The sequence below is a fragment of the Takifugu rubripes genome, chromosome 21 (assembly GCF_901000725.2).
Source record: "Takifugu rubripes chromosome 21, fTakRub1.2, whole genome shotgun sequence".
Taxonomy (NCBI): Eukaryota; Metazoa; Chordata; class Actinopteri; order Tetraodontiformes; family Tetraodontidae; genus Takifugu; species Takifugu rubripes.
The window spans coordinates 12,938,346-12,957,442 of NC_042305.1; the positions used below are offsets into that span (position 1 = coordinate 12,938,346).

At 46.1% G+C, this 19,097-nt stretch overlaps 1 protein-coding gene across 2 annotated transcripts in view; it reads right to left on the bottom strand.

Moving 5' to 3' along the window:
• pcsk5b (proprotein convertase subtilisin/kexin type 5b) overlaps positions 1–19,097 on the bottom strand; it is a 32,462-nt gene that overhangs the window by 4,098 nt on the left and 9,267 nt on the right. For both annotated transcript variants that reach the window (XM_029829296.1, XM_029829295.1), the window contains exons 3-18: positions 17,854–18,006; positions 16,969–17,112; positions 16,161–16,237; positions 13,647–13,735; positions 13,009–13,181; positions 11,147–11,359; positions 10,204–10,304; positions 7,924–8,027; positions 7,253–7,370; positions 5,159–5,344; positions 4,925–5,061; positions 4,530–4,658; positions 4,310–4,412; positions 2,439–2,632; positions 1,236–1,320; positions 61–164 (exon numbers count right to left, since the gene is read on the bottom strand). In XM_029829296.1, coding sequence (XP_029685156.1) covers positions 61–164; positions 1,236–1,320; positions 2,439–2,632; positions 4,310–4,412; positions 4,530–4,658; positions 4,925–5,061; positions 5,159–5,344; positions 7,253–7,370; positions 7,924–8,027; positions 10,204–10,304; positions 11,147–11,359; positions 13,009–13,181; positions 13,647–13,735; positions 16,161–16,237; positions 16,969–17,112; positions 17,854–18,006 — 2,110 coding nt within the window. The remainder of the gene's footprint in view (positions 1–60; positions 165–1,235; positions 1,321–2,438; positions 2,633–4,309; positions 4,413–4,529; positions 4,659–4,924; positions 5,062–5,158; positions 5,345–7,252; positions 7,371–7,923; positions 8,028–10,203; positions 10,305–11,146; positions 11,360–13,008; positions 13,182–13,646; positions 13,736–16,160; positions 16,238–16,968; positions 17,113–17,853; positions 18,007–19,097) is intronic.

Genomic DNA, 19,097 nt, shown 5'->3' on the forward strand with positions numbered 1-19,097 from the left:
AAAAGGGGGGAAGTACCCCCCCCCCCCCCCAATGAAACGGCGGCAATAATTTTGAGGTACCTGCACAGGTGGCACATGCAGGATGGCAGGCTTCACAGGTCTTTCTATGGCCATTATAATAACTCCCCAGGTCACAGGTCAGCTGACACCTGTTTCCTTGAAGACTGGAACCGAAACAGAAAATACTTGGTCATAAATCCCAAAGTACAACTGACTGAAAAAAATGAGCCACGCCGTTAATAATAATAATAAAAAAAAGGCGACAGTTGTGCCTGTGTATTAATGAGATGCTGCGTTCACAAACGTGGAAAGGAAAGTCACCTGACCTTTGACCTCCAAAATCTAATGAGTTTCTCCAATGAGTCCTTTGTTCAAAGTTGGAAGAAAATCCCTCAAAGCATTCCTGAGATGTCTTACTCTGAAGGACGGACCAGACAGACAGACGGACGGACGGACAGCCGGAAAACACAATGTCCCGGGCCCCGGCGTTCGCAGCAGCGGCGATATTGTGTTATGGAATTCCAAAAGATTAAGCAAGTGTCCAACGTGGGAGCTGAAGTAAGCTTGGAACTTGTTTTTGAGACGTCTGTGAAGTCACTCTGAGGACACTTGGTCAGACTGCTGTGCTAAACTGCAGAACAGCTGGTCGGTGTTAGCGAACGTTTCCCAGAAACAATCTCATCTGGTCTTCTCCTTCTCTTTGGCACTTAACTGCTGAAGTGTGTGTGCGTGCGTGCGTGTGTGTGTGTGTGCGTGTGTCCTCGCTGGTGTTCAGAAGAAATTACAGCTTACAATCGTCCCCATCTCTGACAATAATCAACACTTAAGAGTCAGGTTCAAGACCACAATGTGTTTTACAAGTGTTTCCTCTTGGACCCAGCAGAAATTACAGCACTTTAAAACCCCCTGACCTCAAACAGGTCGAGTGCAATTGGTGAAGTTTAAACAGACTTGTGGGGATGTGCCAGAATGTGTCTGCATAGAATCCCAAAATGTTAAAAACAGGTTATGCAAAGCCCATTTCATAGTTCCAAATCTAGCAGGTCATTTGAATTTGTGTAAAAACTTGGGCTTTTTAACAGAACGTGTGTGGGATTAAGATATAACGGGTGCTAACAGATGCTTTGGTTGACAGCAATCGTACAAGGTGCTTTAAATCGAACAGGATCTACATGCAAAATACAACATGGCTGGAAATGGCTACGAGCAGATTCTCAGCATGGCTCCCACCTCACCTCAACCCGGGTTTACATTCCGTGCAGATACTGGCGGTGGTGCACCTCTTACAGTTCTCTGGACATCTCCTGCAAGTGTTGGAGTCTGAAAGAGACGGAAGCAGTCGGTTATAGTGGGAGGCTAGTGGGAAGCAGAAGTGGAGATGCTTTTGAAATAAATATGGGGGCAGAGGAGGACAATGATGAAGAGCAGACAAAAGGGCGAGAGTGAAAGTGGAAGCCCTGTAGGAGAAAAACAGGAGGGGGAGGAAGAGAAATGAGCCGGAGATGGGGCTGATGAACAAAGCAGGAGGACAAAAGGCCACAAGGAAGAGATGGCAAAAGAGATGGAGAGAGCCATAAGCTAAAAGCTACGTGGAGTCGTTGAGAGAGGACAAGAATGTAGATGGAGATTTCAAAAGGCAATAACACGCTCTGATAAAATGCACATGGGCATTTCTGCCTCCGGCACTCAATATTGCCTCGGAAGACATGTGAATAATGTGTTTTGTTTTTCCATAAAGTGGAAAATGACCATTAATCAAAAGTGCTGTTTTTCAAAATTTGGGAAAAGAAGCCTTTGCTTATGTATGACACAAGCTTTATGGTTCCCTCTGTAATTCATACGGACAGAGTTAAGAATAGGAGACCATGAGTAAGGGAGCATTGTTTAAACTTAAGAAAATCTGAAAATCATTACAGGGTGGAATCCAGACAGTCACGAACACATTTCCAAGAAAGGAAAATGAATCTGTGTTATATTTCCTTTAAAACTACAGAACCTGTGGGCAAAATAAGAAGGGAGGAAAAGGGGATCGGAAACAATAGTTTGATGGGTTTTCTGGTTGGTACACGCCAAGACTTCAGAGTTGGATTTTACTTTTACTTTGAAAACTCGATAAAAACACAATATTCCACTAAAAAAAAAAAAAAAAGTTACTACTCATCACAAATAATGAATAAGAGTGAATAATGAGTGAATAAGATGCTGCAGCTGCAATCTGGCACCTTCATTACACGTTATACGGACGAAAAATAAGAAGTCAACAAGGGGACAGACATCATATCCAGGCTCCACCGTTTCCTTCCTTGAATCCAGCCTTGATGTTATTTTCATGTCAGGCTCCAGGCTTGGAGAGCTCGAGCGTGGGCAGGCAGCAGTGAACCGAGTCTTAATTTAGGGTTAAAAATGGTACAAAACCTCAAAATGACACGAAAACGTACCGTGGTCGAGGTAGGAGCTCTCAGCACAGCTGCTCACACACATGTTGGTGCCCTCGCTCAGATGGTAACCAGCCCGGCACGACGTGCACTGGTCGCTGCGGCTGCCGACGCAGGTCTCGCACACCGACGAGCACTTCTTGCAGCGCTTCTTATCGTCGCGGAAAAAGCCGCTGGGGCACTCAGACACGCAGGTCCTGGCGAGGAAGGAAATTAAAGAGAGAGGAGAGGGGGAAACATCAAAAGCAGTTGATAAACTGTACAGAAGTGTGTGTGTGTGTGTGTGTGTATGTGGATGCCAAACAGGCGCAACCATCTGTCAGACAACTTCACAGCCCTCCATCACAGTACATGCAAACACACACACACACACACACACATATAACATAATATTCACATACTGTGGCCTTCTGCCAAGAAACCCAACATTAATGCATGTTTATGTACAGGCTGCCACCTCCTCCTCCTCCACCCTTACCTTGACTCTTCTCTGCCATGCGGAAATATTTATGCAAGTCACAAAAAAGAATAGAAAAAAAAAAAAGTAGCAGGAACTGGACCACAGACCAGCCGTTTCCAGACCACACAGCCAAGCAAGATGTCAGCATTTAGGATTATAGAGATGTGAAATCACAGTATAATATAGAAATAAGGGGAGAACTTTTTCTTTCTATAAAATCAATGGTGCCGATTGTCGGGACAAATACATTCTGCAAGTTGCTCAGGTCAGGGTTAAACGAGATGGTTTCTGTTGAGACGGGAACAAATAGAGAACCTGGACACGTTCTCAATAAATCAGTGAACATCTAACAAACGCCACAGCTGCAGAGACGGGTTTAGTCGGGTTTCAAAGACCTGCGCCGTCTTTGGGCGAGTCTCGAGCATCAAACACAGATGTAGCCATGTAATTATCTCAACATTAAACACCACCACCAGCATCCCTCCTTCCTCTCTCAACTCCCCTGGTCCTCATTCATCAATTGCTCCCTGTGGCGGCAGAAAAGGGCAACACACCCCTAAAGTGGGCTAATGATAAGGAACATCCAAAGCTTGCACATCTCATGCACCTTCATTGGTTTGTCTTTTATTAGTGCAGAGACCCACAGACACAAAGGCAATTAGAGCAGACTTTGAACCTAATGGGATCTTAAGGGCGCGCGCACACACACACACACACAAACACACACACTTAACAGGAGGAAGGAAGAGGTGGAACACGATATGACTGACGGTATCCGTTTTTATGAATCACTAACCGACGTGTCATGTAGTCATAGAAGAAAGGCAGCATCCAACTGGTACCGCCGTTCTTTTCTAACCATTAAACACAGCTGAAACACCGAACTTGTCCGACGTTCTGTAACACTCCTCCGCACTCAGAATGTTTACATTCACAGTTTAATTGAGCCATGTTCAAAATTAGACTGAGACTAAGTTGCATAACTGACCGCCTCCTCCTCAACGCTAGGTGGCGATATGAGTCTTTTCAGTGGGTTAATGCGGCCCCTTCTTTCTGTCGACATATTACGTCACGCAATGAATAAATCACTGACGTCCGGTGGCAGACTGACATTTTTAACAACAGCGAGATGGATAATTGCACATTCGTCTCATACGTAATGTACACGTGCCTGATCTAGATATCATTCACACCATCTCTCTGGGTCAATTTTTTTTATTCCAGGGTCACATGCCAATGTGAGCATGGTGGAGCATGTGCACAAATGTTGATGTCCAATCACTATCTAGGTGTCTTAATCTGGTAAAGAAGACTGATATTAGTCAGACTAACTTGATGTCCAGTTATAATGGGAATAATTGGGTTTTGCAAGTGCCATATAAACGTGTTGAGTGATTAATTATCACCCTCTGACCTGGTGTTGTTTTTGAACTTGAGGAAATAATGGAGGCAGTTGATGCAGTGATGGGGTCCAGGACCTTCACAGCCACGCTCGTTGCACTCTGGATCGCAGGGTCCTACAAAGGCAACCTTTAATGATTTTACCTGCAGCAGCGAAACGGAAGCTTCCAAAAAGATGGTTGTACTCTGGAAAGCTGCGACAGTGGCTACGCGTGTGGAGATTTATCACATACCGTTGTACTCCTCTGTGAACTCCTCGTTGGTGTGCGTCATTATTTCTGCAGAGCGGGTCTTTTCACTTCGCAGGATGTACGGGTGCACAGAGGTGCCATACAGCACCAGCGACCACTCCTTCAGTTTGCCTGAGGAGATTGTAGAAGATCCACAGCAAGCCTTGTTAGTCAACCTTTTTGTGTGTCTGATTCTTTAAAATAGTGCATTTGATGGATATAACATGATGGATTTTGTTCCCCTCAAAAAAAAGAAACAGTCACAACCTCCTACTTTAAATCCTGATACTCTCAGCTTCATAAGTAATGCAGGATTAAAACTGTATGGTACGCACAAGAACCTCAATCAAATGAAAGAAACCAAAAAAACTAAAAGCAATAACAATCTCACTACCTACCTGGTACTTTCTGGCTTCGCAGTTGAGAAGGTGAGTCGTAGATCTCCAGGACCCAATCGCCTGCTGCCTTCTCGCCCCAGCAGTGGGTGGTCATAAACTCCCAGTTCTTAAATCCCTCCATGGAGTGATCGAACAACCTACACGCACAAACATCCGAGAGGGCACAACTCAAGTAGGAATAAATGCAACTCAATTGAGTGTCTAAACACCGTAGAACCGGTATCCATCATGTACCTGTTGGCGAGCAGCTGAGACTTGGTCCCTGAGGGGGAGGTCAGGTTGATTGACAGGTCACCACGGCGGGGGTGTGTTATTGTTATTCGTACGACCACATGCTCCAGGTAGATCACGTGGTTGGGGTTATCGGTGCATCCCGTGGCCTTGTACACAGACCGGACCACGTGTTCTGGGCGGATAGTTCTGAGACAGGAGGGGTAACAAAAGTACATGTGATGAGAAAAGAAAAAAAAAAAAAGCTTCTTAAAGAGCAATTTTGTGATGCTAATTTGACGGGTTTGTATTTGTAATAGGGATCATTTCTGGTGAGGATCAGTAGCTCTCATAGGTCTCACATTCAATATTTGGTGTTGGGTTCAGGGACCGGACAAAGCCAAGTTAGTTGATTTCCTAATAAGGTGCTGTGTAAACCCACAGCCGTTCTGACAGTCTGGCCAAATTAAATACAACGTGATAAAAATTGTTGTTTCACTGTGATTAATGTAGTCGGGTCTACATATTTGGCAATAAAGTCACCTACTATCTAATAGTAAATAATAGCAAATCCTAAAACATTCTCGTGGTGAGCCACATTATGCGTCATTTTGTATTAGAGACTTGTTTTTTTAGTATTAACACAGCTAAAATGAATTTAAAATTCATCATATTGCCACACATCACTGACTATCTTCTTAGTTTTGAAGGGAGTCATGCTTAAGAGCTTCTAGGGTGACGTAGAGGAGAGTGTAAAGAGTCAGCGTTCTGAAAGGTGAGGGGACTAATACGAGTCTGATGGCGATGAGTTAACACATGGGCCATAGGAGAGCAGATCCACTTCTGAGGTGAACCCACCTCAGAAGTTCTCCTGGTGTGCGCTTCAAGTGGAGTGAGGCGAACAACGCGGAACACCCATTACCAAATCAAACACCATAAGAGAGGCCAGCCAGGGAGGGGGGAGGGGTGTGTGTGTGTGTGTGTGTGTGTGTGTGTGTGTGTGTGGTGTGTGTGTGTGTGTGTGTGTGTGTGTGTGTGTGTGTGTGTGCTGGAGCACAACTATGAGGTAGTCCACTCACGTAGTAGCTCGGGAGCCTGCAGCACACGTAGAAACACTCCCAAAAACACAATCACCCCCCCCATAACAAAAACAACAACCGCACAATCACAAGCTCTGTTTTCAAACAGTGCTTCGCGGAAACTTTCACGATTCTTTGCCTGGCTTCCAAAAACCAAACAAAGCCTTTTGTTTCCCGACGACTGCCTATTTGCAAGCCTGTTATTTGGCCCGGATGGACTCTGTATTCTGTTTGTAAACGAGGCTTCAGCCGCCAGGCACCGACCGCTGCGAACAGCTCGAAAAGCTACTTGCATCGAAAAGGAACTGCGCGCACTTTGACGCAACGGCAGCGGAAACCTCTCCAGAAGATAACGCGTGCAGCATGTCTATGGGGTGACTCCCTCTAGCATAAGCCGGGCTTCCCATAAGCCCCCGTTATGGGCCGACTTGTGCGCTGGAGCAGAACAGACAGAATGACACTGACAATGCTGCGGTCGCTGGCCACCGAGACTTGGGCTGAAAGCAAACCAGTGGAGAGAGCCCGGGATCAGCCAGCCAGCCAGCCCCACACAGAACAGCGCTCAGGCTTCCAGCTGCATCAAGAATAACAAGCTGTGAAGCCTTGGCTCCGTGTGTGTGTGTGCGTGTGTGTATGTGTGTGGAAAAGGTCTTATGTGAGAACCACCCTGCCAGAACTAATGCTTGGCCCCTATCAAGGTACGGCTTGCACAACGGCGGCCTCAACCACATGTCTGTGCATAAAACACCAGGGAAATAAAGGAAACAGAGAAAAAAGTCAGAAAGCCATTCATGGTCTGGACATCAGGCAGCATCCGATTCCTGTATGAGAGCAGCAGGAGACTAAGAAATGTATAGTTCTAGAATTATAACTGCAGGAAATATGAGGGCAAATCCAAGGGTGTGGTAGAGGAAACTGGCAACGCAGTGATGATTCCAGAGCCCTACATTTATTTATTATTTCGGTTGACTAGGAATAGGATGTTGGGGTAATTATAGGTCCCCCCCCCACTGAACCTGAACCAATGCATGGTTCCTACCTGATTTGGCGGTCTGCGCTCTCGACACAGACGTGCTGAGCAGGAACTTGCTTCCATCGCTCCGCCTCCTTCACCATCGCCTCCGCGTCCATTAGGCCGAAGCCGTACAGGTGGCTGACTGCAGGAAATGGCGACAGGATATGACAAAATTCTTATTCACATTTAGTTTTTGTCCACAGTTGACAAAAAAAAAAAAAAAAATCATTTATTTAGTTGAGCAGCAGAAACACAAATTCCTTCCATACTTCTGTTGCCCCCACCGTCCTCATTCTGTTTCTCTTTAGTTCCTCTTTGAAAAACCTGGACAGTCTCCAGACACACTGGGCCTGCAGCCCGACTGACCCCGAGTTTTCATTCTTTCACTCGCACACGCACAGATGCAGGTATGCACGCACGCTTCAGCAGACAGTCGCAAAGTCAGACAACAAGGCGACCAGCACGCAGACCCTGACCCCCGGCGGCTGGCACAGAAGAATGCTTAAAGAACCAATCTCAACAGGAACACGAAACCCTCCGTATCAGACTAACATATCGCTATTAATCAGAAATGCAGCTTCATTTTCTCTGCTGAGGAAATGCCCATAGAATATTTAGCGCTTCAAAGCCAAAATAAATAAAAGTGAAGTGCAGCCGCTCAGAGAGTTTAGGAAAGCTAAAATGTGTGTTTGTACCATTATAGCCAGCGGCGTTGGTCTTCCAGTCAGGCGCGCTGAGATGTCCGGCTTTGGAGGTCTTCACTATGATGTGCTGAACATCTCTCCATGTTAGAAGAGAACTAAAAGAAGAGAGCGCACAAAACAGGCAAAAACACATTTATTAATTTAGCGTGTAGCAGAACCTCCGAGGAGGATGTCGTAACTGATGGAGGGTGAACAGAAATCTGGCAGGAATGCTCGCGTTGCCGAGCAGAAAAATACATTTAATCTGTACATCCGCGCTGATAAAGTGGACAGCGGCGATGACAGGAAGCTGAATAAAGCTTAGAAAGGAAGAAAGAGAGCGAAATGCAAAACATGGAAAAGGTCATGAAGCTGCGAGGGAACATGCCAGAGAGACCTAAATGGAGCGCCCGATCACTGGGCCCTCGCCTCCCAGATCTCATGTGAGATCCATTACGAGATGGCAGCCATGTGTCTCTGCTTCTTTGATGTCAAAAATGCTACATTAGAGAGAGAAAAACCAGGAAGAAGTGGGTCACTAAGTTTCCTGGGATTCCCTTTCAATCTCATATGCCGACCAGATGCTCCATTCCCTTCCCATCACGTCCCTCAACATCTGCACTCCATATCGGCCGACCTAAAACCATTAAGGGCATGCTAACCAACGTTCAAAGATTCCTAATTTTAGGAAGATGCATTGATATGATGGCGTCCAGGACTAGAATGAGCCTGGTGTCGTCGTCACACATCAGCTGCCGTCACCTTAAAGTCATCGCCCATCGCCAACCACTTCTGTGCAGATCAATGCATCTTTTATTAAAAATAAACTTCCCGCACGTTCGCTCGGGAGCAGAATGTCGATCTGCTGGTGCGACGCTCCACAAAAGACAGAGGTGTCTTCGGTAGAAGCTCAGATAGCGCCTAGAACGGTCACCAGGTTATTAGCCGCGCTGCAGGTGTCACATGTGCAGGAGAGATATATTTTCTGTCGCTTGGCTCATGCTGATCAGATCTGGCTGGATATGAAATGTTAAGTGCTCTAAATAATGATCAAAAGGTTGGTGGCACTCAGAAATACTATAAAAAGTAAATTAATGTCGCAATCAATATTGAATGTCAAGCCGCTACCCTGTCATTATGGTTCCATGAATGTTTTAAGGTCATTAATTAAAAGTGGTTTTGGCGTCGTTATCTGGGCCGCAACAACCGTCTCATAAACAAGCCAATACTAATTAATAGAGTAGCTCGCATACTGGGGAAAAACCAGCCCAGTCAGATCACTGGGTCTGGAGTCAAACGTGGGTTTACTGGTGCATCTCCAAAAGCTAATTATGGATGAAAAACCAGGAAGCAGCAGTAAGAGCCAAAGACGGAAAACATTTCAACACCCTATGATACCTTATTTCAGGGCAGCAATGTGAGATTACAGTGGGGGGGTGACAGTAACAGATAAAAGTGAAGTGTGTTTGGAGGAGGAGAAAAGGCCTCCCTGACGCTACTGGAGGCACAGTTAGCATGTCAAGGAGGACGCGATGGCCACCAGAGGAGAAGATGGCAGTTGGCAGAGCGTGATAATCTTGTTACCGGAACAGGTTTACGCGCCCGGTTCTGCCTGGAACCGGAGAATATTTTGTGCTGGATTGGATTATCCGGGTTAAACGAAGTGACCTCCATCAAGTGAGCGGCTCAACGTGTGGCGATCGGGGGAAAGCCCAGTTCAGCCAAGTGTGTGGAAGTTTCTGTCAGGACGGCTGCAATACTACTTTTCTTGCTTAACCTTTATTCCCCGATGCAGCAGAGATGCTGATATGTGCTGCAGTGGCCACATAAAAGGATAAAACACTGAACGGCTGCGTTTCAGCCACAGCAATAGTGGGCACACTGACTGACGAGTTGTAGACTCTTTGGTGCATTGCTGTCTGAAAACAGCTTTCTGTACACAAGCAGCTTCCTTCCTGAAACCTTTACAACGATTGTGAGGCACCACCACATTCTGCACCTGAGGGAAGACAGCAGGAGGTCTGGAAACATGCAGTTCTCCAGCTGCCCACCAGGGAGAGCATCCAAAACAGAGCAAACCTCACTTAAGAAATGCGTTTTCACACCATAATACCAAAACATGGCAGCACTCTTATTTTGATATCACTATAGTGTGATAGCGTCAGCTCATACATGTGATATAACACGTACATTATTTCATACGTATTACTGCTGAGCAAGATGCGAGAACAAATCCAGAGGGCATTGAAAGGCAAGCAAGAGAGCAACAAGAGGAGGTTAAGTGGATCTTACTTTGCCTCCAGGGCCAGGGCAATAATAGCAGCAGCCATTGGAGCTGACGCTGATGTCCCTGTGTGACTGTCTGTGCAGCGGTGTCGCAGGTCCGTTGTGATCTGTAAACAGAAGAGAGAGGAGTCACAGATGCCGGAAGAGAGGGATGAGAGGGCGGCAGGAGAAAACAGGCAATAAAAACAGGGGTTGGAGTTTGAGAAAGAGGAGAAAATGGCGATGGCAGCAGGAAGCAGCAGGAGAGGGAGGAAGATGAATGAACAGAGGGGATTTGGGGATCACAAGGATTTAGGCACACCTGAAACACACATTCCAGCTTTGATGCCAAAATGTGGATAAAGCACACACACAAACCCAAGACACAAATGATTGGCTACCCCAGGAACTCAAAGAATCAATTACACAAGGTATATAAAGCATGTCCTATATGTTGTTTGTGCGGTATATTGTTGATATTCCACCATTCTCTGGGAAAACACGCACCCCATTGATGTAATGCTAACCCTAACCCCACAACAAATTCTTAACCCTAAAGCAGCAAAGACACACACACACACGAGAGAAAATCAAAGTATTGGCTCCAGTAAATAGGACCAATAAAGACACACATCCTACTGTGTGTATATTAAGCCAGAAGGAAACGATAAACATTGTGTTAGGGTGTAGCATCAATATGGGGAATGTAGCAAGACGGTTCCAGTCAAACTAGCTCATAGTGTCACAGCCCATTACACAAGACCAAATCAACGCCAACAACAGCGAGAAAAAAGTCTGGAAACCATCAGATAATTTTGCCGATGGTGTGAGAGAAATGGAATGACTTGGCTTGGGCTGAGAGATGGCATCTGTTCTGGTGAATGGCTGCATCACAGACACACGCGCGCACGCACGCACGCACACACGCACGCACGCACGCACGCACGCACGCACAGGCACACACTCTTACAATCTTGCGGTCGTAGTTCTCCCCGCTGCTGTAGGTGGTGGTCAGCGTGGAGGAGCACTCCTCCAGGTACCACGGCTTGCGTCCGCTCTCGGCCGTGCTGGAGATGGAGATGGTGTAGATGGAGTTGGTGTAACCGTCGCAGGAGCAATGGTCCCTGCTGCGCCCGCCGTTACCTGAAGCCCACACGAAAATGGAGCCTCGGCCCTTCCTCCCCTGACAAGAAAAGATGCAGAGAGGTTCCAGTAAGCGGCTGCACATCTGTCTCACCGCTGCTGGCCAGACCACCGCGCCTTATTGGTCCAAAATGTAACAGGAGCGGCAGCGGCGTGTGTCGCAATGATGAGGATTAAGGTTTCCAGCAGCTGTAATGTAATCTGATCTGAATTCACTTATCGTCGTCTTTAACACAGCGAGTCAATATTTCGTGCTCCTGAGGGGGGAAAAAGGCATTTGTTTACGAGAAGCCCTTTACCGATTCTCATCCCGTTTAATGTAACTACACCCAAAGCTGTCTAATTAGGTTTCCATTTTGGTGCCTAGCACAGCCGCTTGCTCAAGCAGATTTTTTTTTTTTTTACATTTGTAAGTTTGAAGTGTGGAGCGCTCTGTATTTTAGGAAAGACAGAAAAAGAACCAAAAAACCGCAAAGAGCCACTGTTGAAATCGAAGGAATTGTACACAAACGTGAAAGTGAGCAGCGCGGTGAGGCCAGACTAAGTATCGCAGAAAGACGTCTCATTCATCTAAACTCCAAACTGAACAGAATTTGTCCAACATTCTCTGTGGGTGAGGAACATGGAGACATTTCTAGCAAGTGATTTGTGGAAAAACTCAGCTCAGCATGAGATATACGTCCCAGTTATTCCATATGTATCGCTCTACCCTGATTCCAGGCCAAACGACTGCGATTATTCACTGCGTTTCCAGAAATGAAGCAAAGTTCTTTAGAAATGATCTAAACAGGCGGAGCTTAACACACGACGCTGATGAAGACCGGCCGTCAAGCGAAGGCAAAGTTCAGCCAGCAGTCAGCAATCTGACCGAAACAGTAAATCACACACCCAGAAATACAAGATGAAAGGTGGTACGGAATCCTCCAAACACAGGGCTGCACATCAGGTCTGAGCAACAAGCTTAAGTCTCGGTTTTTAGGCCTGTGGGGCACCAAGACTGAACTCCCCCTTCACATAGAGCAGCACCAGCCAGAATAGAAACTGTTCCACAGCTGTGAGTGGTTTCCGTGACGCCTCATCTGTGATAAACGCTTCAGACACGGCGCCGCGCTCGCCAGCCTGCCACCCTGACTCGGATACAAACGTGCGGCAGCGAAAGGTCGTGTGTAGCCACGCTCAGATATCAGCTCCAGCTCTGTCGACATAAAAGGCTAATCTGTCAGGAACAAACACTCGTTCACTCACTCCATTCCCCCCCCCCCCCCCGGTAACATGCAACACTTTCTCTTTCTGCGCTCTTCATGTTCTCTGTAGAAGAAAACCAGTAGCAGCACGGGCTGCGTCTGTGTCCATGTGTGTTTTAAACACATCCAGTAAGTGACTTCGCCCCTCTTAGCTGGGAAATTTAGCCTCCTCACTCCACTCATGGAGCGTCACAGACGCGCCTTTTCAATATGCAAAATGATCTATGAATATGTAAATGAATCTATGCTAATACAACGCTGATCCCTCATCTCTGCAGGTAGAAACCACCGGGTCGGCCTGTGGAGCATATAGATATGCTTGAATCGCACATCACATTTGTGCGTCTCCCCCCCCTTAGCATCTGCATACCAGCCGAGCAATGAACGATATGTTCGGCTGGACTTGTTTCTGTCTCATCGTGCCCGCCCGCGTGCACATGCTCACCAGGCGGATGCCATTCTCAAAGGCCTGTCTGGCCAGGGATGCTGGCCCGTCCACGGTCTTCCCGTCATCGTCCGGCCCCCAGCTGGCACTGTAGATGTCGATGTGCTGCGGGTGAAGGCTCAGAGACTTGGCTTCCACCATATCGGTGACATCTCCATCCAGCATTCGCACACCTGGAAGACAGAGACAGAACACATCATTAGAGTCGATGAATGCAAACATAAACAAGTATGTTCAGGGTAGTGTGACTGTTTCACAGTGGACAAGGTTGCTGAGCTGGAATGTATGCGTATAATTCATATAAAGCAACAACTGTTTCTTTTTTTGGTCAGATCTGATGTCAACTCTTTCGCTGCCATTTAGCATTTTAGCATTTGTAGCAGCTCCTGCCAGCAATCAGCCTTTTTCTACATGGAGCCAATGTTCAAGTCACTTGACAACATCAGCTTTTCGTCTAAACTAGTGGAAGAAGTCTGACATCAAGAGTGGACAAGTAAGGAAAGTGGATTCACTGGGATTATCGGGAGGTTTCTGAAGTAGTCTGAAGTACATCCAGCCCAGATGGATGCTCAGCATCAGTCCAGTGATGACATGGTTCCATTAAAAACAAACCTCCAAGACACCCCAGAACAACTTACCTCCTATTCTGGCATTATAGGCAATTCCCACAATGCAATGTGAATTGTTTGCCGATGCAGCAACTTCTCCTGCACAACGTGTCCCGTGTCTGTGGAAAGAGCAGGAAAAAAAACACTTTTACAATTCACACATCGGCCAGAGGTGGAATTTACGATCCACGTTTCACTGATGATTCTCACGGATGACCGACTGATGCCTTGTATTTAAAACATTGCAACTTCTGTCAATATTTTTGCAATTCTTGAGAAAACGGGGACGTTCCTGATGTCGCAACAATCAAGTTCGGCGTTCGCAGCCAACAGAGGCGCACGCAGCCTGGCGCATTAACCGCTGCAGATATCAGTGATCCTTTAATCACCTCTGCTCAACACATTTGTGGATATTCTAGCACACCCACACAGCGAGGTAACATTCTACCAGTAACTGCAGTGGTGACAATCAGCCTGGGTCAGCAGCCGGCATAAACAAACGCCGCCTCCCTAAAACACCATCATCAGAATCAGCACGCACCACATACAGGGAACACCTGCATCGAGACACCCATGGAAAAAAAATCTGACCGCTACCATGGAAACCCTGCATCTATTATCCCCCCCCCCGAGAAGATCTTGGGACGATTCACAGTGCAGGGAAGCACTTACTGTGAGAAAAATACCGACCTACAGCTTTCAGGTGAACATTTATTGACTGGACAACCTGATCAAAGGCTTAAAAGAAATCCATCCTGAGACTTGACAGTTTTGGTACATTTTAGGGCAACATCCGTACTGGGCAGCTGGCCTGGATAGGTTTGCACGTGAGCCCAGACTCACTCAACTCTGAATCTCCTACTTTGACAAAACTGATTCAGGAGTAGAAAAACTAATCCGGACTGACGTCCAGATCCAGATCCAACAGATGTTGGATGTGCTGTCAAACCAAACCACCTAGAAACCTTCCAATTTCTTACCAAATGGAACATGTTTGCCATTACAGTCTGCATCTGCTGTCCACACTTTCAAAACATTTTCTTTCTTAGCTCTTTTAATTCACCGCGAAAACCCCCCAAAAAAAAAAATCAAACAAAATGGTGGAAAAAAAGCCTTTTTTTTTTTTTTAACCACAGTTAATAAACCGCTGGCTTGGCTCCCTTTCCCAAAATGCTTCAACAGTCTGCTAATCCATAAAATTGTCTGTCTGGCCTGATTCCAGTCTTCGTGTTTGGCTGCAGTGGTAGTTTTTCAACACATCTGTGTCACAGTCACTCAGGGATTTCTCTGTGTTTCAGCCAAAGTTTTTGCAAGGGATAATAGAGGGAACGGCTGCAACACCAACTAACAACTCATCCTTCCTCATATGCTGTGTAGGTTTGAGTTTGCACCCTCGTGCCCACCGCTGCCCTGCCATGACGTCTCCAAAACGGCTTGTACCCTCAGTCTGATACAGTGAACCTGTAAGGAGGAATTTAAGTGAAAGGAGAGTTGAAAGAATAAAAAAAATAAAAACCTTTGGGAATTCGAGCAGATAAGCTCGTCAGTGCTTGGCATTACCCCTGCCAAGGAGGTAATGTGATAGCCAATGTTTATCTGTCCGCCTGTTAGCAAAATAACTCGGAAAGTTATGAACGGATTTTAATGAAATCTTCAGAACATGTTGATAACGGGCCAGGGAACAGATGATTAAATTCTAGTGATTTTCCAGAGGGACTGTGGAGGGACCCTTGATCTTTCATGGATCGAGGCCGAGGCCGTTGATCATAAGGCAACCTACAATGGTATTATGTAACCTTGTATTGTTGCTTGTCCGACTGCAATTCTAGTTTAAAAAAACATGTGGGCCCAAGTGACCTGTGGACAGATGTTGCTGTGCAACATATACCCACATGTGCGACTCCAGAGATGCTTCAAACACGATTAGCTGATGTGACTTCCTCTGCCTAAAAATCCAGACATCATGTCATTTCAGCTGCTAACCAAGACAAAGTTTAACGGCGTGCCAGGTGTTTTTGTTTAACTCTTCCCTCCACGTGATAACGCCTACCAGTGATTTCCTGCAGTAAGACAGAAAGTTAAAAATATTCAACACACGTGACTGGAGTCTGCATAAGACGCAGGATTCCGCCAGGATTGCGCCACCTTTAAAGCACACGTGCACACACATATCAACGCCAAACGGGCGCTAAACAAGTGCCAAGCGAGACAAGCGAGGCTGCTTCTCTCCTGCTGCCCCCCCCCACCAAACACACACACACACACACAAACACACACCAACGCTTCCCATCACAGAAACCACAGTGTGGCCACGAATGTCACAATCAAACCACTAATGTCACTTGTTGCACCCACAACAATGTCGAGACGCAGCTAAATACCAGCAGAGCACAACACAGAGCTTCTGGAAACAATCAATCAGGAAGTCACGGATGCAAGAGCGCTTGGCAGACCGTTGCTTCCAGACACTAAAGCCACATCCTAAATTTAACTTTGGCTTTAAATTACAGCTCTCTTTGATGCAGGATGGATTTTCGTCCTTACTTGTTCTCGTTGCTCGCATCGTATCGCGGCATGGGATCCATGTCGTTGCCGTTGACATCGTAACTGGCCTGAGGGTCCTGGAGAAAATGCAAAAGCAGAGAAATCTCAAAATGACAGAGTGTAATCATTATCAGAACAGAGGAAACATCCAAAAGGTAAATTCATTAGAAAAGGACGCCCGACAGGAGCCATTTGTAGGTGACATATGCAATAGACCTGTGGAATGCCAAAAGCTCCTCTAATCCAATCAAACAGTTCACATTAGCATCACTCATGACAGTTTCGCAAATCGAATGCAATCAGAGCTAACTGGAGCTGCAGCTGTGGACGGCCTTCGGCATAAACAATTCCAGCAATAAGAGTAGCTAATAACAGGGACGCCGGCCTTGTCAAACAAAGAGTAAATCATTTTATCTGCACAGCTGATTGATGACCTCTTTAGCCGCCTGAGGATGAGAAGTTGCTCAAATGATCTGGTCTCAGTCGCCTGTGGGTGCACATTCAAGGCATGACTGTTGAGGTCAAATCAAGCTCTGCAAAGTTTAAGTAAACATAGCAGAGTTGGGAGGGTTTTTTTAACAACAGTTAATAAAGTGTTGACAAAGTTGCCAACTACTATGCAACCAAAGGCACACTAATCATCATCTCTGGGTTTGACTTCAAGTCCTGGAGGTTTGATTCTATTCTATAAATAGTTTAAGATATATCTCGCGGTTAAATTTAATTTGACTGATGACTATCTGAGGATTCACAGCTCTCACACAATCCCGGTCGTGTCCAGAGCGCACATGCATACATACACACTCACGTAGTTCTGAAGGAGGTCCGGGTGGTTTCTTTCGATGCCGTCATCTAGTATGGTCACAACCACATTTTTACCCGTGAAGCCCCTCTTCCAGGCGCCCACGATGTTCATGTCTGACTGGCAGTTATGAACGTCATCGTTGCAGTGCTGGAGAGACCATGGTGGAAACGAGGAAAAGAAAGGTGAGTCCGGGTTGCAAAAAGGTAACAGATGATTTGGGTTTTTTCATTTATCTACTTAAATCAAGTGAAAATGTCAATTTATCAACTGGGGGAATGTTCTTGATTTCTGCATGAGCCTTAGCGCACAAGGTTCAAAGAGTTCTGGTTTCAGGCTAAAAAAAATCTGTTTAAATCCTCTGGTCAAAGTATTGGGTATTATCTATAGGAGGTTAATGATCGACAGATCTGAGGACGTTCAACGAACTACTCCCATGCAAACTAAAGGAGCAACGATCTGAGGGTGTGTGCAAACACTCACGATAAGCCTGCAGATCTGTGTAAAATAACGTTAATGTGTCTTCGTTAGTGAGTGTGCACATACGAGAGCATGAGCACGCAAACGCACCGCTGCAAATCTCAGTGGAAAGATTTTGCAATGCAGCAAAATGAAAAATGTTTCAAATATAAACTACCTCTTTTAAACCCAAAGAAGGTCCAAAACACACACACGGCTCCCTCATTGAATGTGCAGTCATCAGGATCCTGCTAAGACCTCCAATGACCTTTGACCTACAACCTCACTAAATGTGGGCACGGGCCTCTGAGATGAAAAAGGCCCTTAAAGCGACGTGATAATTGTGAGCGTGTGGGACATTTGTTGGGTTTCAGTGAAATGCTGCGAATAGGCAAAGGGAAACAGAGATTCCCTGATAGGACGTGCACTCACAATGTACCACATACTGCTCCACTTGGCATCATTATAGAAGATGTTGCCCTGGGCGGGACTGATGTGGGCGGGGCTTGACAGGGAGCGGGGCGGGGCCGGCTTGTAATCCCTCTTGATCCTCCTCTTCACCACCTGCTGCTGGATCCACTCCACCTGAGACACACGCAGACACAACCCGAGTGTGCGTCACACAACGCGTAAAGCTTCATTTGATACACAGTGGAAATTTTTATTCCGTCCCACCATCTTTTTTTTTTTTTAAACATATTCCATGACACCAGAAATAGAGATGGTGGAATTTTCTTTATCAGGCAAGAGAAAATGTCCTGTTTTTGTGTCAAGTTTTAATGAAAAACTTTCTCAAAAGATTTCAAATAACAGGGATAACAGGAATCACCAGAGTCCTGGAATATTCAAGATATCCTGGTCAGTGTGGAAGAGCAACTTTTCACTCAAATTCTTTTCACCCTGTGTGCAAAAAAAAAAAAAAAAAGACAGGCCGACGTGCGCATGTGCTCCGATGACATATACGCCTCATGTGTAACATCAATCTCTCAAACGTTACGAGCCTGCTTTAAGGCTCAAGGCATTCCTTGGCAAGGACCTCGCTCCGTTTTCAGACGGAATTTTTCCGATTTTCAAAAATCAGCATTGTTGGACGTGAACGTGAGGGCTGGACGCACGCGCTTGGCTCTGGCCACGTCCTTTAAAAACCTTGGAAACTTGTGTTTAGTCTGTCTAAACTCAGAGGACTTCACCCGGCTGAAAGCTAAAACCTCGATGAAAGGCTGGGCCGCTCCAGAACGACCACATGTGCAGACACAAAGGTAACACAGCACATGGGGGGAACATGTGTGACGGCGATGAATAATTTGATCTAATTCCTGGATTCTTTACCCCACCTCTGCTGTCTGCACAAATTTAGCCCGTCTACCTTTGAAATTACTGCCCCCCAAAAAAGTAGGGATACATCAAATGGCTTTTGGTGAACAAGGTCCAAATTTAAACAGATTCAAGTAGGATTTCTTCACATCAGGACAACTCGAGCAGACAGGGAGCAAGAAAAAAAAAAAAAAAAAAAGCTGGCAGGAAACGCTGCCGAGCGATTATCGGGTGTCATGCACTCAGACTTTCCTGAGAGTTGCAGTGAGATGCAACAGGACAAGAAAGGAGGAGAGAATGAAGGACACAAGCACCACCAGGGGCAATAAAAAAAGAGGAAAGCTGGGAAGAATGAGGGAGTT